The sequence below is a fragment of the Mesoplodon mirus genome, assembly GCF_964341445.2.
Source record: "Mesoplodon mirus genome assembly, chromosome: 19".
Lineage (NCBI taxonomy): Eukaryota > Metazoa > Chordata > Mammalia > Artiodactyla > Ziphiidae > Mesoplodon > Mesoplodon mirus.
This window is the reverse complement of record NC_138995.1, coordinates 62,352,807-62,370,269: the sequence shown is the minus strand read 5'-3', so window position 1 is coordinate 62,370,269 and position 17,463 is coordinate 62,352,807. Positions and strand designations below refer to the sequence as shown.

The following is a 17,463-nucleotide window of genomic DNA, read 5'->3' as shown; positions in this document are numbered from 1 at the left end:
AGGGCCAAGCCTCTCCCTCTGTGCCCGCCTCAAAGACGCGGACGTCCTAACCTTCAGAACCTACAACTGTGTGACTTGGGGCAAAAGGGACTTTGTAGGTGTGGTGGAGTTAAGGATCTTCAGAGGGGGAGATGATCCTGGATTACGAAGTGAGTCCTTATAAGAGGGAGACAGGAGGGTCGGGGTCAGAAGGAGAAGGGGCAACAGAGGCAGAGGGCAGAGCGATGCACTTTAAAGATGGAGGAAGGGGCCACAAGCAGGGAATTTGGGAGACCTCTAGAAGCCAGAAAAGGCATGGGAACAGATTCCCTCTAGAGCTTCCAGAAGCAGCACCTTGACTTTAGCCCGTGGGACCCATCTTGGACTTCTGACCCCCAGAACTGCGAGAGAATCCCTGTGCATGGTTTTTGGGGTTTTTTCAAATAAATAAATTTATTTATTTATGGCCGTGCTGGGTCTTTGTTGCCGTGCGCAGGTTTTCTCTAGTTGCAGCGAGCAGGGGCTACACTTCGTTGTGGTGCGTGGGCTTCTCACTGCGGTGGCTTCTCGTTGCAGAGCACGGGCTCTAGGCGCGCGGGCTTCAGTAGTTGTGGCTCATGGGCTCTAGAGCACAGGCTCAGTAGTTGTGGCGCACGGGCTTAAGTGGCTCCGCGGCATGTGGGATCTTCCCGGACCAGGGCTCGAACCCGTTTCCCCTGCACTGGCAGGTGGATTCTTAACCACTGTGCCACCAGGGAAGCCCCTGTGCATGGTTTTAAGCCACTAGGTTTGCGATACTGTGTTAGGGCATCCGCAGGACGCTCATACACCTCCTGACACAAACCCCCAATGCAGTCTTCTCAGAGCAAACACTGAGACGCTCCCTCCCGCACCGGCAGAGACCAGGTTCCCCTACTCTGGCCAACACCCTCCCAGAGGCAAGAGGACCCCACTCCCAGCCCCAGGAGCCAGCCCCTCCTCCCTGCCACGCCCCAGCCCCCCGGAAACACCAGGGCCCCCCAGTCCCCCAGTGAAATGCCTTGGGGGGAACCATGCCCATGTTTTCTCTTCCCCTCCTGCCACAGCCTGGCTGTCACCCATGTCACCCACCTGAGCAGCGAGGCCCATACCACAGGTGTCCCCCCTCCCCCTCACTCAGAAGCTCGGGTATGAAACGAAACGCAGGGTTTGGGGGTCAACCCTCCCCGCCGAAGCCAACCCCTCCTGCAGGTTGGAAGACCTTGGGCCCCGGTAAGCTGCTCTCTGAGGCTGCTTCCCCGGGGCGCTGGGCCTGGAGCAGAGGGAGGCAAGGAGGCACGGGCAAGTGGGTCTGGAGGCGGGTGGGTGGATGTGGGATGTCTGCCCACAGCGGAGGCTCCCGGCATGCCCCCCGGGGGCCGCCTCCCCGCCTTCCCAGCCTGGCACCAAGCCTCCCACCGCCCCGCCGCTAGCCTGCAATCGTGGCTCCTCCACGCTAATCGCTGCTATCGCTGTGGTTGTCTCTGCTCCTGGCCTCGCTTCCCTAATGAGGGCTTTGTCCCCTTAATTGGCCAGTTCCAGGCGCTTTTCTCTGGCCCCCCACCTACACTGCACTGTCCCAGATCGCAGGTCCAACTATGTGCTAATTGGGCCCTTGGGGGGCACACAGAAAGACCCCTCCCCTCCCTGCCTCCTTGCCTTCCTGTATCAGACCCCCACCTACAGGTGCCTCAAACCCCAGGGATGAGGCGAGGGCACAGGAGGAAGGACCTGTTCTAATTGCCCAGGCCCTGCCTCTGCCAGCCCGGGGAGGGCCTTTCCCTGCAGAGCCCAGCCACCCTCCCCAAACCCATCTCTCTCCCCACCCCCCAGCCCTGAACCCCCAGCCCTGGCTGCTCCTTGCCCCTCACAGATTTGGGGGGCTGCTTTATGATCAGCATTGTGGGGAGCTACTCCAGATCACCCTGGCCATGCACCCCGGGGCTCCGGCAGCCCCTGGAATCCCCGAGCCCGGCCCCGGGGAGCTGTGTGCCTTCGTGACTGGGGCAGCCGCCTATGTGCTGCGCACCCTGCACCCCCGGAGGACCCGGCCCCCCAAAAGGAGGCCCAACCATAGGAGGTTCCTGCACAACCAGATCTGCAGGTGAGGGGGGCGGGGTCGGAGGGGAGCCCTTGGTGTTGGGGAGACCAGGCCCAGACCAAACAGAGAGAAGTGGACCCCGGAGCTGGATGTCATCAACACCAGTATGCATTTACTGAGTGCTGACTGTGCGCCAGGCCCCAGAGACCCATCAGTACAAAGCAGACCAAATTCTCTGTCTTCATGGAGCTCGTGTTCCAGTGGGCAGGCAGCTGATAAGGGACAGTCAAAATAAAGAGACGAATGATACGGTATGATGCTACAAAGTGGAGAAGCCTTGAAGACACAGTGCTGAGTGAAAGGAGCCAGACACAAAAGGCAACCTATTGTATCATTCCATTTCTGTGAAATATCCAGAACGGGCAAATGCACAGAGCCAGAAAGCAGATTAGTGGGTGCCAGGGGCCGGTGGGGGGTGACGGGGAGAGACTGCTGATAGGTACCGGGTTTCCTTCCAGGGTGATGGAAAGTTCTGGAACTAATTAGAGGTGTTGGTTGCACGACATCATGAATGTACTGAATGCCAGTGAATTGCACACTTTAAAATGGTTCATTTTAAGTGATATGAATTTTACCTCGATATTTACAAACAATATGGTGTGTTCAAAGGTGATAAGTGCTGCGGAGGGCATGTCGGGGGAGGGTTGGTATTTTAGGTAAGGTGTCAGGGAAGGTCTCACTGAGGAGGTGACATTTGAGCAGAGACCTGAGAGAGGTGAGGGAAGGAGCCCTGTGGATGTCTGAGGGAGAGCATACCAGGAAGGGGACAGCACGTGCGAAGGCCCTGAGGCAGGAACATCCCTGGCGTGTTCCAGGGCAAGTAAGAAGGCTGGGGTGGTTGGAACAGAGTGAAAGGGGAAGGGAATTAGGTTCAAAAGAAATAGGGGGGCTTCCCTGGTGGCCCAGTGGTTGAGAGTCCACCTGCCGATGCAGGGGACACGGGTTTGTGCCCCGGTCCAGGAAGATCCCACATGTCACGGAGCGGCTGGGCCCGTGAGCCATGGCCGCTGAGCCTGCGTGTCCGAAGCCTGTGCTCCGCAACGGGAGAGGCCACAACAGTGAGAGGCCTGAGTACCACAAAAAAAAAAAAAAAGAAAGAAACAGGGGCCTGATCATGGAGACCTCATGGGCCTCTGGAGGGACTTGGGCTCTGGGCTGGGATGTGGTACAATCTGAAAGGACCCCTCTGGCTGTTGAGCGGAGATCAGATTGTGTAGGAGGCTCTACTGCAGTGCTCCAGGCGAGGGGTGGTGCTGGCTCAGACGACGGGGGGGGGACGGGGGGGTGAGGATGGGGTCCGACTCTGGGGCTTTTTGAAGGTAGCACCTTTCTAACCCACACACCACACTTGGCCCCTCTCCCATGGCTCCCCGTCGCCCTCAGGACAAAGGCTCTGCCCTATTAGCCCCTGTTCCCCTTGCCAGCCTCAGCTCCCCATCTAGCACTTCACCATTCAGCCTCTGGGCCTTTGCACATGCTCTTCCCTTTGTGGTGCAATGCCTTTCCCTGTCTCCAGGAATGTGGATGGAGACCTCTGTTCCTTCAGGTCTCTGCTCAGCCTGTCCCCCCTCTCACATCCACCCAGCACCATCCCACCTTGCCCTGTGCTCTCCCCTCACCCTCTGACAGTAACCATTTTTTGAGGTTGCTGTGTGCCAGGTACAGTGTACTAAGGCCTTGCCATACACTACGTCACTTAATGCTCCCAACAAACTCACACTGTAGGTTCTGTCTTTCCGCTATATTACAGCCAAGGAAGCTCAGAGAGGTTCAATGACTTGTCCAAGGCTACACAGCTAGACAGTTGATACAACCCTAGGCAGTCTGAATCCAGAGCCCATGCTCTGGACCACTTTATAATCCTGCCTGGATATAGCATCTCAGGGACTTGATGATGATGGTGATGATGAGGAGGATGATGGTGATGGTGATAATAAGGACAATGATGGTAATGATGACAGTGATGGTGATGGTGATGATAGTGATGGTAATGATGATAGTAATGGTGATGGTGATGATAAGGATGATGGTGATGGTGGTGATGGTGATGAGGATGAGGATGATGGTGATGGTGATGGTGATGATGGTGATGGTGATGATGGTGATGGTGAGGATGATGGTGATGGCGATGATGGTAGCTAAAATTTATCTGATACTTAATATGTGCCAAGCACTGTTCTAAGTACTTCAGTTTTAAATCCCCGTACTCACTTACAGTGAGTATGAACTCATTAATCCCTGACAGTAACCCCAGGAGGTAGGTGCTCTTATAATCCTCCTTTTTCAGATGAGGAAACTGAGGCACAGAGAGGTAAAGTGACTTGTCAAAGGACGTGCTTTTCTGTAAGTAGGTGGCTCCTCCCAGCCAGCCCAGGACCTTGCCTCAGGAGGTCGTGGAACCAAATTTGAGTAAATGGGAGCCCGGTTCAGCCTAACCACTACCCCCATACTGCAAGCCACCTTCCACCAGGATGCCCAGCTGCGGCCACACCCAGAATGCTCACCCCGCACATACACCACTGAAGAGGAGAACACTCATGTCCCCAAACAGGGTCCAGCCCTGTGTTCCAGAGCTGGCCTCCTAACTCCTCTTCAGCCTCCTCATCAACTGCTCAAGGACCCCTCCCCATCTTCAGCCCTCCCCCAAACCTGGGCCCTGTGTAATGCCAGCCTCTGGCCTCCCAGGCTGCCTGTCGGTCCTCCCTGCTCCCCAGGGCCAGCTTCTCTGCTAGAGCATCCCAATCCTCCCCACCCCCATGCCCGGTTCTGCCATGTACTCCCCAGAGACACAGGCTGCCCACCAGTGGCCTTGAGGGCAGCCCAGGTAGCTCTGAAGCACATTCCCCTCAGCACCCAAGCTCAGCCTAGGAAGACCCAGGTCAGAGACAAGCTCTCCTCAGCATCTTCCCACCCACGCCCCTCCTCCTCCCTCCAGGTCCCCTCAGGCCCTGCTCCCTCAGGAACCCCTCCCACCCACGCTATGAAATTTTAACTTTTTGTGAACATTTTTCACACCCACAGTAAAAGCCAAGACAGCTGTCTGATGCAGCGGTTCCTAACAGGTGGTCCCCGGAGCAGCAGCACCAGCACCTCAGCATCACTGGGGAGCGTGTTAGCAAAGCAAATTCTCGGACCCCACCCCAGAGACTCAGGGGCCCGGGAACCAGCATTCCTACAAGCCCTCCAGGTGTCCTTCCTGTTGTGCACTGAAGTTCAAGAGCCACTGGCCTATTGATCCCTCGTGGAACCTCACTTAGATTTTACTGTCCATAACATCTTAGCCTATTTCCTTCATCTATATGTTTTTAAATAGTTTAAAAGTAAATCACAAATGTCACGACTCTTCAGCCCTAAACACCATTTATCCTTACTTTGTTCAGGTCAGGGACCATACATGGCATGTAGTTGTCATGAATCTTAAATCAGTCCCCCGCCCCCACCCCCGCACCCTCTCTGTCATTTAACCTGACCTCCCATTACTGAAAACTTTCCCTGGGGCACTCAGAGCATAACTAACCTCCTTGGCATCAAAGACAGTGTCACAGTGGCGGCTCTCACTGAATATAGTAAAATATATGTAACATTGGGCTTCCCTGGTGACGCAGTGGTTAAGAATCCGCCTGCCAAGGCGGGGGACACAGGTTCGAGCCCTGGTCCGGGAAGATCCCACATGCCGCGGAGCAACTAAGCCCGTGCACCACAACTACTGAGCCTGTGCTCTAGAGCCCGCGAGCCACAACTACTGAGCCCATGCGCCACAACTACTGAAGCCCGCGCGCCTATATCCCCGTGCTCTGCAACAAGAGAAGCCACCACAATGAGAAGCACGTGCATCGCAAGGAAGAGTAGCCCCCACTCGCCGCAACTGGAGAAAGTCCACGTGCAGCAACGAAGACCCAATGCAGCCAAAAATAAATAAATAAATAAATATATATATATATATATATATATATATATAACATAAAATTAATCATTTTGAACATTTTAAAGTGTACAATTCAGAGGCATTTTGTATATTCATAATGTTTTGCAACCATCACCTCCACCCAGTTCTGGAACATTTTCATCAACCCCAAAGGAGAACCGGTACCCATTTGTATTCCCTCCCCACCCTCCCCTCCCTGCCAGCACCTGGTAACCACCAATCTGCTCTATGTTTCCAGGGATTTGTCTATTCTGGACATTTCACATAAACAGAGTCATACAATATCAGATACATTTTTAAATAAACCTTTTCCTGGAAGTTTAACATAGTACAAAAAAATGAACACATCATCCCTGCAGAGCTTAATGAATTTTCCCGAAGAGGCCCCACTAACGTAACCAACACTCAGATTCAGGAACAGGGCATTCCTTGTCCCAGAGACTCTGGTAGTACCTCCTTCCCATGAGCCACACATCCTGATTTCTCTCACTGTCGATTGAGTTAGCCTGTTTTTGAACTTTATTTAAATGGCGTCATGTATCCACTTATTCTAAGTCTCACCACTTTTGTTCAACATTATGTTTTTGCATTAACCTGCTAGAACTTCCATAATCAAACACTACAGACTGGTGCAACAGAAATGTATTGATACTTTCTCATGATTCTGGAGGCTGAAGTCCAAGACCAAGGTGTCGGCAGGGAGAGGCCTCTCTCCTTGGCTTCACACGTGGTCATCCCTCTGTGTGTCCTAATCTCCTCTTGCTGGATTAGGGACCATACTGATGATGTCATTTTAATGTAATCACCTCTCTAAAGACCCTGTCTCCAAATACAGTCACATTCTGAGGTCCTGGGGGTTAAAACTTCAACATATGAATTTTAGGGGGACACAGTTCAGCCCCTAACAGTTTGTGAGATCCGTCTGCATTGTTACTGAGGGGTTAGGAATACAGGGGGGAGACCCGTGCAATGGCTATTACAGTCATCCAGGTGGGGAAAGCTGGGGACTCCAACCAGGGGTTAGTGGAGATACTGAGAGGGTTGGTGGAGATGCAGATTCATAACTATTTAGGCAGTAGAATCCACAGGGCATCATGTTATAGTCACATTGCCAGCCCACAGTACACCTTTGTGTGAAAATTTTTTTAAAGGCACCCCTTCCTTAAGACATTTTTTACTTTTACATGTTGGAATATAGTCATATTACATCTAAATGTTAAAAATGTGCGTAGCGTTGAACGAGATGTGCTGCCTTGTGCAGTGCACAAACCCCGCAGCTGTTCAGAGCTTCCCTATAAATGAGGTTAAAAAGATTACACTGTCAGACTCATGAAAATGGACCCAGGGTCAGAGACATGAGCACAGAGAAGAAAAATGTGGAGGGATAGAAGGGACAAATCACTCCTGGGATGGCAGATAGGAGGGGAATCCTTCGTGGTCACCCAGCTAATGCCTGGCTCTCTCTGCAGGCAGTTTGCCAGGATCGAAGCTGCCACCCAGCGCCTGGTCATATCCATCCTGTCCCAGGAGGCACCTCCCCAGCGACCGCCACCCCAAAGGCCACCTCCATCACCTCCATCCCCCTTCCTGGGGGTGGCCTGTGCTGTGGCCCCCACTGAGGCACCCCATGCTGGCCCCAGCCTGAGTCTCGCTGCCCTGGACGCCTCCACCCACAACCTCTTTGAGGACACTGTTGTCCCCCAAGAGTGTCCCTCAGTGCCATCTGACCTGTCCCATTGTGTGCTGGGCCAGGCGGACCTGAGGCAGGACCCACACTTCTACGACCCCCTGCTCCCTACCCTGCATGCCCTGGGGGGAGGGAATGAGCCCTCAGCTCCTGAGGGGGGTTGGGTGGGCAGGTGAGAGGTGTCTTGTGCCTGCCGTTCTCAGAGGATCCCTGAAGGCTGGGGGACCCGCTCCCCATGACACCCAATCACAACCCAGCCCAGGCTCCCAGACAAACCAGACTGCCCCTCCCTCCGTGACAGCTCTTCAGCCACTGCCCCCACAGGAGCCCCCTGTCCCATCCACTACCCTGCTGGCAGCCTCTGGAAATATGAACCAAGCCCAGACTCCCACCTCTGACCACGGCCTCATGGGGCTTCTCCCAGGTCCAGTGCCCCCACCACAGCCCCTTCGGGGGGGTTCACACTCTCCCTCCCCCACCTTCTCCCTTCTTTCTTCCCAGCCCCACCTCCTTGGCAACTGTCCCTTCAGCTCCCTCTTACCCTGGTTCACCTCTGCCTAGTGTCTGGTGTCGTCTTATTTATTCCCAAAGATTTGTTGAGTGCCTACTATGTGCCAGGCCCAGGTTTGGGTGCTGAGGATTCAGCAGTGAATAAAACAGATAACATCTCTGCCCTCGCGGAGTTCACATGGTGGGGGGGGTAAAGTCGGGGGTACTGAAAATAAATGAGTACATCCATACATTTTTTTTAAACACAAGATAAATTTCCAATTTCAGATTGGCATTAGTGCTGTGAAGAAAACAGAACAGCGACCTGATCAGGTGACTACTTGATGTAGGGTGGTCAGGGAGGACCTTGAATGACAAGAAGGAGCTGGTACTGCGAAAGTCTGGGATTCCAGGCAGAGGAACCAGCTCGTGCAAAGGCCCTGAGGTGGGACGTTGGGGGAACAGTAAAGGAGGCCAGCATGGCTGGAGTGGAGTGAGACGAGGGAGAGTGTGGTAAGAGGTGAGGTTGAGAGACTGACAAAGGCACACCATGAATTGGGAGTTTAGATTTTATTCCAAGCCTGATGACAAGTTCACTCTCCATCTCTTTCAACCCCATTTCCAAGCACAGTCTAAATATTACGAACACCACCGTAGGAGGCAGGTGCTGTGAGATGGGGAAACTGAGGCACAGAGAACGAACGTGCGGGGACAGGGAGGGACTTCTTGGCTTCTTCGCGCCTTTAACCCTTTCCAGGAAAATGCTTGGGTCTCTTTGCTAAGTTTCTGTCTCTAAACAGAAGGGCAAGGGTTCGAACCCCCGGCCTTCCCCTGCCCTGGGCACATCCCCTCTCTCTCTCCCTCTCGGCCCCCGGGGTCTGAACTTTACAGCGTTCTCGGTACCCGCCGCGCAGCTCCGCCTTAGGCCCGCCACTCACATCTGTCACGACTCCCCATTGGTCAGACTGGCTGCTTTCCCGCCCCCTGACGAGCCAATCACGCTCTCAGGAAGGACAGTCTGGCCCACACGCAGCCCCCCCAGGGAGAAGCAGCGGCGCTTGTGGATTGGCTGGGAGCGGGGGGTGGGGCTGAGCAGAGCTAGACGAGTGCCTATTGGGCGGCTCAGCCAGGGTGGGCGGGACGAGGACGGAGCCGGGGGCGGGCCAAGTGTCCGGGCTTTGGAAAACATCTACCAGGCCTGCGAACCCCGCGGGTGGGTCTGAGCGGCGGAAGTCCGGCTGCGGGAGGTAAGTGACTGCAGGCCATACCTGCGGCGGACGGGCCGGGCCCCGTCCCGGCGCCTTCCTGATAAGGCCCCTCTGGCGCTGCGGGGGGACCAACCTCCCCGCCTTGCTGGTGGAGGACAGGAGGGGGAGGACTCCTGCCTCGGCCCTTCAGAATTGACTAGCCAGGGGCTCGAATTCTCCACGGGCCGCTTCCGCCCTCTCTGCCAAGTTTCCGCGTCACCCCTGCGTGGTGGGTGGGTTTGGCTCCCATTTCCTCAAGAAGGAAACTGAGGCTCAGACAGAGCTGAAACTTGCCTAAGGTCACACCGCCAGCTAGTCTCGGCTGCAGAACCGGGTTCCCCAGGCCACGTGGGGATCTGAACAGCCCCATTCGCTCCTCAGGTTGCCGCCCACCTCGGGCCGCTCCTCCTCCTCCGGCCTCGGGCTCCCTCCACCCGGAGCTAAGTTCTGAATTTTCATCACTTCCCCAGAGTACTGCCAACTCTGTCTCCAGCCGAGACCCCCTCTCCACATTCACCCCCCCACCCCTCCACACATTTTCATCTTCTCCCCCAAATCAGTTCCCCTCTCCAGGTCCCCAGTTAGTCCCTGGAACCTGCCTCCCTCGGACCACTGGCAACCTGAGGCTCTTCCTTCTCCCCCTCCGACCCCAGCCAGGCCCAGCTGCCCTCTCCCCGCTCTGTCCCCGCTGCCTGAACTGGAGCCCAGGCCTCACCCTTGGCCACCTGGACCCCAGTCCCCTCTTTCACCCTGGCCTCCACCTCCAGTCCAGCCCCACCGCGGCCAGCGAGGCCTCCCTATTTTATTGTATATTTTGAAAACTTTTTATGGAAGTATATCACATATGTAGGAAAACAGAAATCACAGATATACAGCTCAAATAACTTCACAAAGAGAACGCTCTGGTGTCAACAGCATCCAAATCCAGAAGCCGAACGCCCCCCACACCCCAGAAACCCCCCTTGCACCCCCTCCTTCAACACTGCCGCCCAAGGATAACTGTTATCATAACTTTAATGCCACAGGTGGGTTTTGCTGGGTTCTTGCCTTATGTAAATCCTTTACTGTATTGTATTTATTCCTGACTAGACAACCTGTTACACACATTGTCCAAAATTCAAAAGGAACAGACTAGTACACAGTGAAAATCAAATGTCCTTCACACTGCCCCTCAGAGGCCTGTCCCTGCAGAAAGAGCCTGTTCCTTTTGTGCCTTCCAGAGAGAGCAGATATAGATTGGAACAGTACCTACACTTTTTCTTCTTCTTGCATTTTGGCACAAATGGGAGCATTGTTTTTTTGTTTTTTTTTTTTTTGCGGTACGCGGGCCTCTCACTGTTGTGGCCTCTCCCGTTGCGGAGCACAGGCTCCAGACCCTCAGGCTCAGCGGCCATGGCTCACGGGCCCAGCCGCTCCGCGCCATGTGGGATCTTCCCGGACCGGGGCACGAACCTGTGTCCCCTGCATCGGCAGGCAGACTCCCAACCACTGCACCACCAGGGAAGCCCCGGGAGCATTGTTATATACACTATTATGCTTTTTTTTTTTCTTCACTGTTAACATCTCTTGGACACTTTTCCACGTTGTTACTTAAAGATCTCCCTTGTGATTCTTCCTGGCTGCAAAGAATTCCATAGTATGGATGTACCATAACTTATGTAACCAGTACACTAACCGTGGATGTTGGATTTATTTCTGTTCTTTTGCTCTGGGAAGACGCCCATCATGAATAACCTTGTCCTGTAATGAATAACCTTGTCCCATAATGAATAACTTTGTGTCATTTCACAGGTATGTCTGCAGGATAAATACTTAGGATAGTTAGGAGTGAGTTCTCTGGGTCACAGGGTTTGTGTATCTGTAATTCTGAGAAATGTGGGCACATGGTTCTCCCTAGGGGTTTTGCAATCCCCACTCCTACAGCCCAAAGGGAAGCTCCTCCTCACTCTAGACTCCTGTCACTGTCACAGGCTTCGGACATTCCAGCGCCCCCGCCCCCACCTGACCCTGTCCCTCCTGTCCCCTGGAGAGCTAATGCCGGTGAATGGGAGTGAGGAGAGCGCTCCAGGTGAGGGAGCTGTCTGGGCAAAGGCCCTGAGGTGGGACTTGGCCACCGAGGCTGGAAGGTCCCGGTTCAGCGCCTTGTGGGAGGAGGGTACATCGTAGTCCTGAGGACAGAGAGAAGCCATGGGGCCTTGGGGAGAGCTGAGAAATAGGGTCAGCTCTGTGTTTTCAAAAAGCTTGTTTTCTTTCCCTCTCTCTCTACTTCCTCAGGGAGAGCTCTGCCAAGATGGGTGAGGGTCCCTGGCAACCCTAGTACTGGTCACAGTTGTGATTATGCGGTTAATTAACTCGGTGTGGTTTTGTGTTGGAGGGAGTTCCCATTCCATTTGTTTTCCGAGACGAAATTCACACAGCATAAAATTCACCATTTTAGCCATCCACCAGTGTTTGAACTTTAGATATGTCACACGTAGAAAACATTTTCAATGGTAGATGTGTTCAGTTTAAAGAATAATCACAGACACCTGTGGGGACTCACCAGCCAGCACTGAAACTTCCCCCGAGTGAGTGTCAGCCGGCTTGCCCTCCACTGGGTCCACTGGGTCCACAGGGTCTCCGTTTCCTAAATAAATTAACAAATAAGTGAGTAACATGCAGAGAGGGAGGGAGCTGCAGACAAAAGCCAGGACTCCCATTTGTGCAGCAACTCAGGCACCCAGGGACACAAGCCTCTGGGTACATGGGCTGGGACATGTGAGACTTGGGGTGTCCAGGGCCCAGATGCTCACTCTGACGGGGGTGGGGAGGGGCAGTCACCCCTCTAGTCCCCACAGGACCTTGGCCTTCATGGACTCCCATGGGCTTCAGTGTCCTCCCCTTTAAAAGGGCTGCTGGCCAGGTGGCTCTACCAGTCCCCCCACCTTAATTTTTATATCTCTCTTTTTTTTTTGGCCACACCTCACAGCATGCGGGATCTTAGTTCCCCAACCGGGGATTGAACCCATGCCCCCTGCAGTGGAAGCACAGATTCTTAACCACTGGACTGCCAGGGAAGTCCCTTTCTTTCTTTTTCTTAAAATTGTGGTAAAATACACATAACCTAAACTTTACCATCTCGACCATTTCAAAGTGTACAATTAAGAGGCATTTAGTATACTCATGACATTGGGCAACCATCACTACTATCTAGTTCCAGAACATTTCCATCTCCCCAAAGGGAAACTCTGTACCCCTTTTCAGTCACTCCTCACACCCCCGCACCCCCCCAATGCCCTGAGGTGGAAGCACCATCAACCCGCTCCCTGTCTCTGTGGACGCAGCCGCTTTGGGTTTGGGGCATTCCATGTAAATAGACTCCTGCACGTGGTCTTCTGTGACTGGCCTCTCTCACTGAGCATCGCGGTGAGGAGCCTCCGCGCTGTGGCCTGTGTCGTTGCTTCATGCCTTTTTATAGCTGGGTAAAATTCCACTCCACAGGTACCCCAGCCTTTCTTTCTAAGACCTGGACGGGGGTTCAGCTGGTGAGTTTTCCACACGGGTAAACTGCATTTCAGAGGAGGCAGTCAGACTTGAGGGACCCCAGACCATGAAGGAGGGAGGTGGTGCAGCTGGGAGAATGCAACTCTTTTTGCCTCGGGGCTCAAGTTCTGCTCCCTCTGCTATGGGCAGTGGGCCCTCAATCAGGACACTTCACTACTTAGACCTCGGTTTCCCCCTGCGGGTGGGGGGAGGATCACAGTTGGAGCCTGGGGTGTAAGCGTGTGGACCCTGGACATGCAGAGAAGCCCTCTCCCTGCCTGATCCCACTCCCTCAGCCCCTCTGCCCACCCCAGGACATGGCAGCTGTGAGGCCCGGCCTGGGACGTATCATCCCTGGATCATCCATCCTCTTCCTGTGCGACATGCAGGAGAAGTTCCGCCATGTCTTGTTCTTCCCCCAGATCGTCTCTGTGGCTGCCCGCATGCTCAAGGTACGGACCCTCCTCCCGCATACCCCCCCGTCCAGGGCCCCGGCCCCTCGTCCCGCAGACCCCCGAGTCCAGGGCCCCGGCCCCTCGTCCCGCAGACCCCCCGGTCCAGGGCCCCGGCCCCTCGTCCCGCAGACCCCCCGGTCCAGGGCCCCGGCCCCTCCTCCCGCAGACCCCCCGGTCCAGGGCCCCGGCCCCTCCTCCCGCAGACCCGTAGTCCAGGGCCACGGCCCCTCGTCCCGCAGACCCCCCAGTCCAGGGCCCCGGCCCCTCGTCCCGCAGACCCCCCAGTCCAGGGCCCCGGCCCCTCGTCCCGCAGACCCCCGGTCCAGGGCCCCGGCCCCTCGTCCCGCAGACCCCCGGTCCAGGGCCCCGGCCCCTCGTCCCGCAGACCCCCCGGTCCAGGGCCCCGGCCCCTCGTCCCGCAGACCCCCGGTCCAGGGCCCCGGCCCCTCGTCCCGCAGACCCCCGGTCCAGGGCCCCGGCCCCTCGTCCCGCAGACCCCCGGTCCAGGGCCCCGGCCCCTCGTCCCGCAGACCCCCGGTCCAGGGCCCCGGCCCCTCGTCCCGCAGACCCCCGGTCCAGGGCCCCGGCCCCTCCTCCCGCAGGCCCCCGTCCAGGGCCCCGGCCCCTCCTCCCGCAGGCCCCCGTCCAGGGCCCCGGCCCCTCCTCCCGCAGGCCCCCGTCCAGGGCCCCGGCCCCTCCTCCCGCAGGCCCCCGTCCAGGGCCCCGGCCCCTCCTCCCGCAGGCCCCCGTCCAGGGCCCCGGCCCCTCCTCCCGCAGACCCCCCGTCCAGGGCCCCGGCCCCTCCTCCCGCAGACCCCCCGTCCAGGGCCCCGGCCCCTCCTCCCGCAGGCCCCCGTCCAGGGCCCCGGCCCCTCCTCCCGCAGGCCCCCGTCCAGGGCCCCGGCCCCTCCTCCCGCAGACCCCCGTCCAGGGCCCCGGCCCCTCCTCCCGCAGGCCCCCGTCCAGGGCCCCGGCCCCTCCTCCCGCAGGCCCCCGTCCAGGGCCCCGGCCCCTCCTCCCGCAGGCCCCCGTCCAGGGCCCCGGCCCCTCCTCCCGCAGGCCCCCGTCCAGGGCCCCGGCCCCTCCTCCCGCAGGCCTTTGCTCCTCACCCCAACCCAGGTGGCCCGGCTCCTGGATGTGCCAGTGGTGCTGACTGAGCAGTACCCACAAGGCCTGGGCCCCACGGTGCCCGAGCTGGGGGCTGAGGGTCTGCAGCCACGGCCCAAGACCTGCTTCAGCATGGTGCCCGTGGTGCGGCAGGAGCTGGACGCGCAGCCCCAGCTGCGCTCTGTGCTCCTCTGTGGCGTGGAGACACAAGCCTGCATCTTGGTGAGACCGCAGCTGAACCTTGGGGACCTCCATTCACACCTGGGACCGCCCCAACCTAAAAAGGGTGTCTTTCCTGACCCAGAACTCTCTATCCTCCCCTTCCTGACCCATGACTCCCCTCCTGACCTGGGACTTTCGCCTTCACTAAGGACCCCTCTCTTTACCTGGGGCTCCCATCCTGCCTAGGATCCCGTTGTAATCTGGGGACCTCCTGTCCTGATCCGAGCCTCCCTCATCCCCATCATGGTTCCCCAGTCACTCACCCGGGATCCCTGTTCTTGTCTGGGGGTAGCCCTGACCTCTTTCTGCCCCTAGCACACAGCCCTGGACCTCCTGGACCAAGGGCTGCAGGTCCACGTGGTGGTGGACGCCTGCACCTCCCGCAGGTGAGAGGGTCCCCTCAGGGGTGGGGTGCATGTGGGATGGGTTTGGAGCACCCAGGAAGAACCAGGGGGTGGGATCCCTGCCGAGTTTGCCAGGTGTCTGGGTATCCAGACCAAGGCGCTGACACCGCACACACACCACCACCCCCGCCCCCCGCAGCCAGGTGGACCGACTGGTGGCACTGTCCCGGATGCGACAGAGCGGCGCCTTCCTCTCCACCAGCGAAGGGCTCATCCTGCAGCTCGTGGGTGATGCCGCCCACCCCCGGTTCAAGGAGGTACTGACCCCCACGCCCCACACTCTGACCTCCCCCATCTCCCATGCAAACGGCAAATATCTTTTCAGCATCCACCACATATTCACAGAATACACCCATGAACACAGAAGGCCACCGCCTCCAGGGGCGCTAAGTTCTAGTTGGGGGAGACTGCGGGTCAACACCATAAATCAATGAAAGGAGAAGCTGTCTGGCCACGAGGACTGTAGAGAGAGATAAAGCAGGGGAGGGGGCCAGGTGTGCAGAGGAGGGGTTGCCTAAGGTGGTCCAGAGGCCTCCCGGAAGAAGGTGATTTTAGAGTGAGGTAGAGATGGGAGGGAGCCAGGCAGACGGGAGAGAACAGTCCAGTAGGGGCCCCGTAGACGGGAGCCCCTTGACCCTTTCCCGCCACCCCCTCCTCCATTCTGTGGCACTCAGGTCCAGCCTCCACACCCACCACCCGAGTCGCCTTCCTAGTACCCAGGTCTGCCCAGGTAGTCCCCACTGCTTCACACCACTGAGGGCCACTGCTTGGCCCTTAGGATAACGGAACTTGCCCGAACTCGAGATTCCCAGCCCTTCCCCTCCTCTTAGTTCAGTTCTGTTGAGCATTTATTGAGCACCTACTGTGTGCCAACCACTGTGGCAGGTCCAGGGGCAATAGCAAAAGACAGTCCGTATTCAATCTCGCATTGTGGCCTGGAGCTGGGGAGGGAACATGTAGAACGTGTGAGAAATAAGATGGGGGCTGGCAGCTGGGAGGCCCCTCCTGGGGGGTGGCCTTGAAGTGGAGACCTGAAAGTGCAGGAGCAGCCAGTCGTCCAAAAAGTGGTCCTGGCAGAGGGGACAGCTAGGGCAAAGGCCTGGACGTGGGACTGAACTTGACTTATTCAAGGAACGGTAGCAGGGCACGGTGAGTGCAGGGTGAGTGTGGGAGGAGGGGAGGCAGGGAGGAGCCAGAGCCGTCTTCCCAAAGATTTGGGTGGGGGTGGGGAGGGGCAGCCATGGGGGTTTGCACAGGGGGGCTGGACACTGTCAGATCTGTGTGGAGTGCCAGGTGGCTAATGGATATGTGGTAGGAAGGGGGGAAACCAGTGTGGAGGCAGCGGCGGGGATACAGGCTTTGCTTATTTTCATTTTTTAATCTCTGCAGGTTAGCATGACAGGGATTGCTGATGGGTGCAAGGTGTAAAAAGGCAGCACAGAGAGAGGATCCGGCTTGAGCGCAGTTGCTCAAGTTCTCTACTGATGGGGGTGGCGGTGGCGGCAATGAGGTTGAGAGGTCAAGTGACCACCAACATCTAAGAGGCAGCTGGATAAGTGAGTCCAGAGTTGAGGGGCAAGGCGCGGGCTGGATTTGAGAGTTGAGGGATAGGAGAGGTGAGATTACTTAAGAAGCATGTGTAGACAAGAAGCCCCAGGACAGAGTCGGTCACCCTTAGTGGTCCAAGTCAGCAAGGTGGACCAAGATGGCAGATGATCAGGTGCTAACCCTGGTGGCTGTGGTGAAAGGGAGGCCCTAAGAAAAGTTCTGAGAAGAGGCAATGGTTGGTTTGGCCAGTTGCTACTAAGGGGGCAAGGGAGATGAAAATGGAGAAGTATCCCTTGGATCTGTCATGGGGATGAGAACCCTTGAGCTTCCTGACTCCCTACCCCTACCCTACAGATCCAGAAGATCATCAAGGAGCCCGCCCCAGACAGCGGGCTGCTGGGCCTCTTCCATGGCCAGAACCCCCTCTTCCGCTGAACTCCCTACCCTGCCTTGAGGGGAGACCATCACCTTCTCGTCCCTGGGACCTTGGCAGAAGCGCTTTCCCCCCCATTCTTGGATCCCAAGAGTGGTGCAGTCCACCGGGGGTACCGCCCCCTCAGGAGGGGATGTGGGTGCCGCTTTTCCATTGGATGGCAGCTCCCGGAAATGCAAAGGAGACTCCTGGAAGCTGGGCGGGGGTTGGCTGAGCCGAGCTGGAGGTGGAGCTCGGCCCCGGGCCACTTCAAGGGGCGGCAGTGGGAGGGGGAGGGAGTGTCACAGGCTGTGTGGGACCCGGTCTCAGAGAATAAACATTGATGT

At 57.0% G+C, this 17,463-nt stretch overlaps 3 protein-coding genes across 8 annotated transcripts in view; 2 read left to right on the top strand and 1 right to left on the bottom strand.

The window, feature by feature from the left end:
• The window catches only part of ZNF628 (zinc finger protein 628), a 27,965-nt gene extending 15,649 nt beyond the window's left edge, over positions 1–12,316 (bottom strand). The window contains exon 1 of the mRNA XM_082606286.1: positions 11,989–12,316. Within this exon, the coding sequence (XP_082462412.1) occupies positions 11,989–12,145 (157 nt within the window). The 5' untranslated portion in view covers positions 12,146–12,316. The remainder of the gene's footprint in view (positions 1–11,988) is intronic.
• On the top strand, positions 1,929–7,886 carry LOC309794880 (uncharacterized protein C19orf85; the record flags this gene model as incomplete). The annotated part of the gene is made up of 2 exons (XM_082606772.1): positions 1,929–2,101; positions 7,493–7,886. The coding sequence occupies 2 exons, from the start codon at positions 1,929–1,931 to the stop codon at positions 7,884–7,886; spliced, it is 567 nt and encodes a 188-aa protein (XP_082462898.1).
• ISOC2 (isochorismatase domain containing 2) lies at positions 9,357–17,463 on the top strand. 6 transcript variants are annotated; one of them, XM_082606293.1, is made up of 8 exons: positions 9,361–9,446; positions 11,417–11,514; positions 12,927–12,970; positions 13,265–13,420; positions 14,543–14,752; positions 15,068–15,138; positions 15,296–15,413; positions 17,059–17,460. In XM_082606293.1, exons 2-8 carry the CDS (start codon positions 11,481–11,483, stop codon positions 17,137–17,139), a joined length of 714 nt encoding a protein of 237 aa, XP_082462419.1. In that variant the 5' UTR covers positions 9,361–9,446; positions 11,417–11,480; the 3' UTR covers positions 17,140–17,460. The 6 variants fall into 6 exon arrangements, with proteins under 6 accessions (XP_082462423.1, XP_082462422.1, XP_082462419.1 ...); XM_082606294.1 differs by having other exon boundaries at positions 9,363–9,446; positions 13,283–13,420; positions 17,059–17,459; XM_082606297.1 differs by lacking the exon at positions 14,543–14,752 and having other exon boundaries at positions 9,357–9,446; positions 17,059–17,463.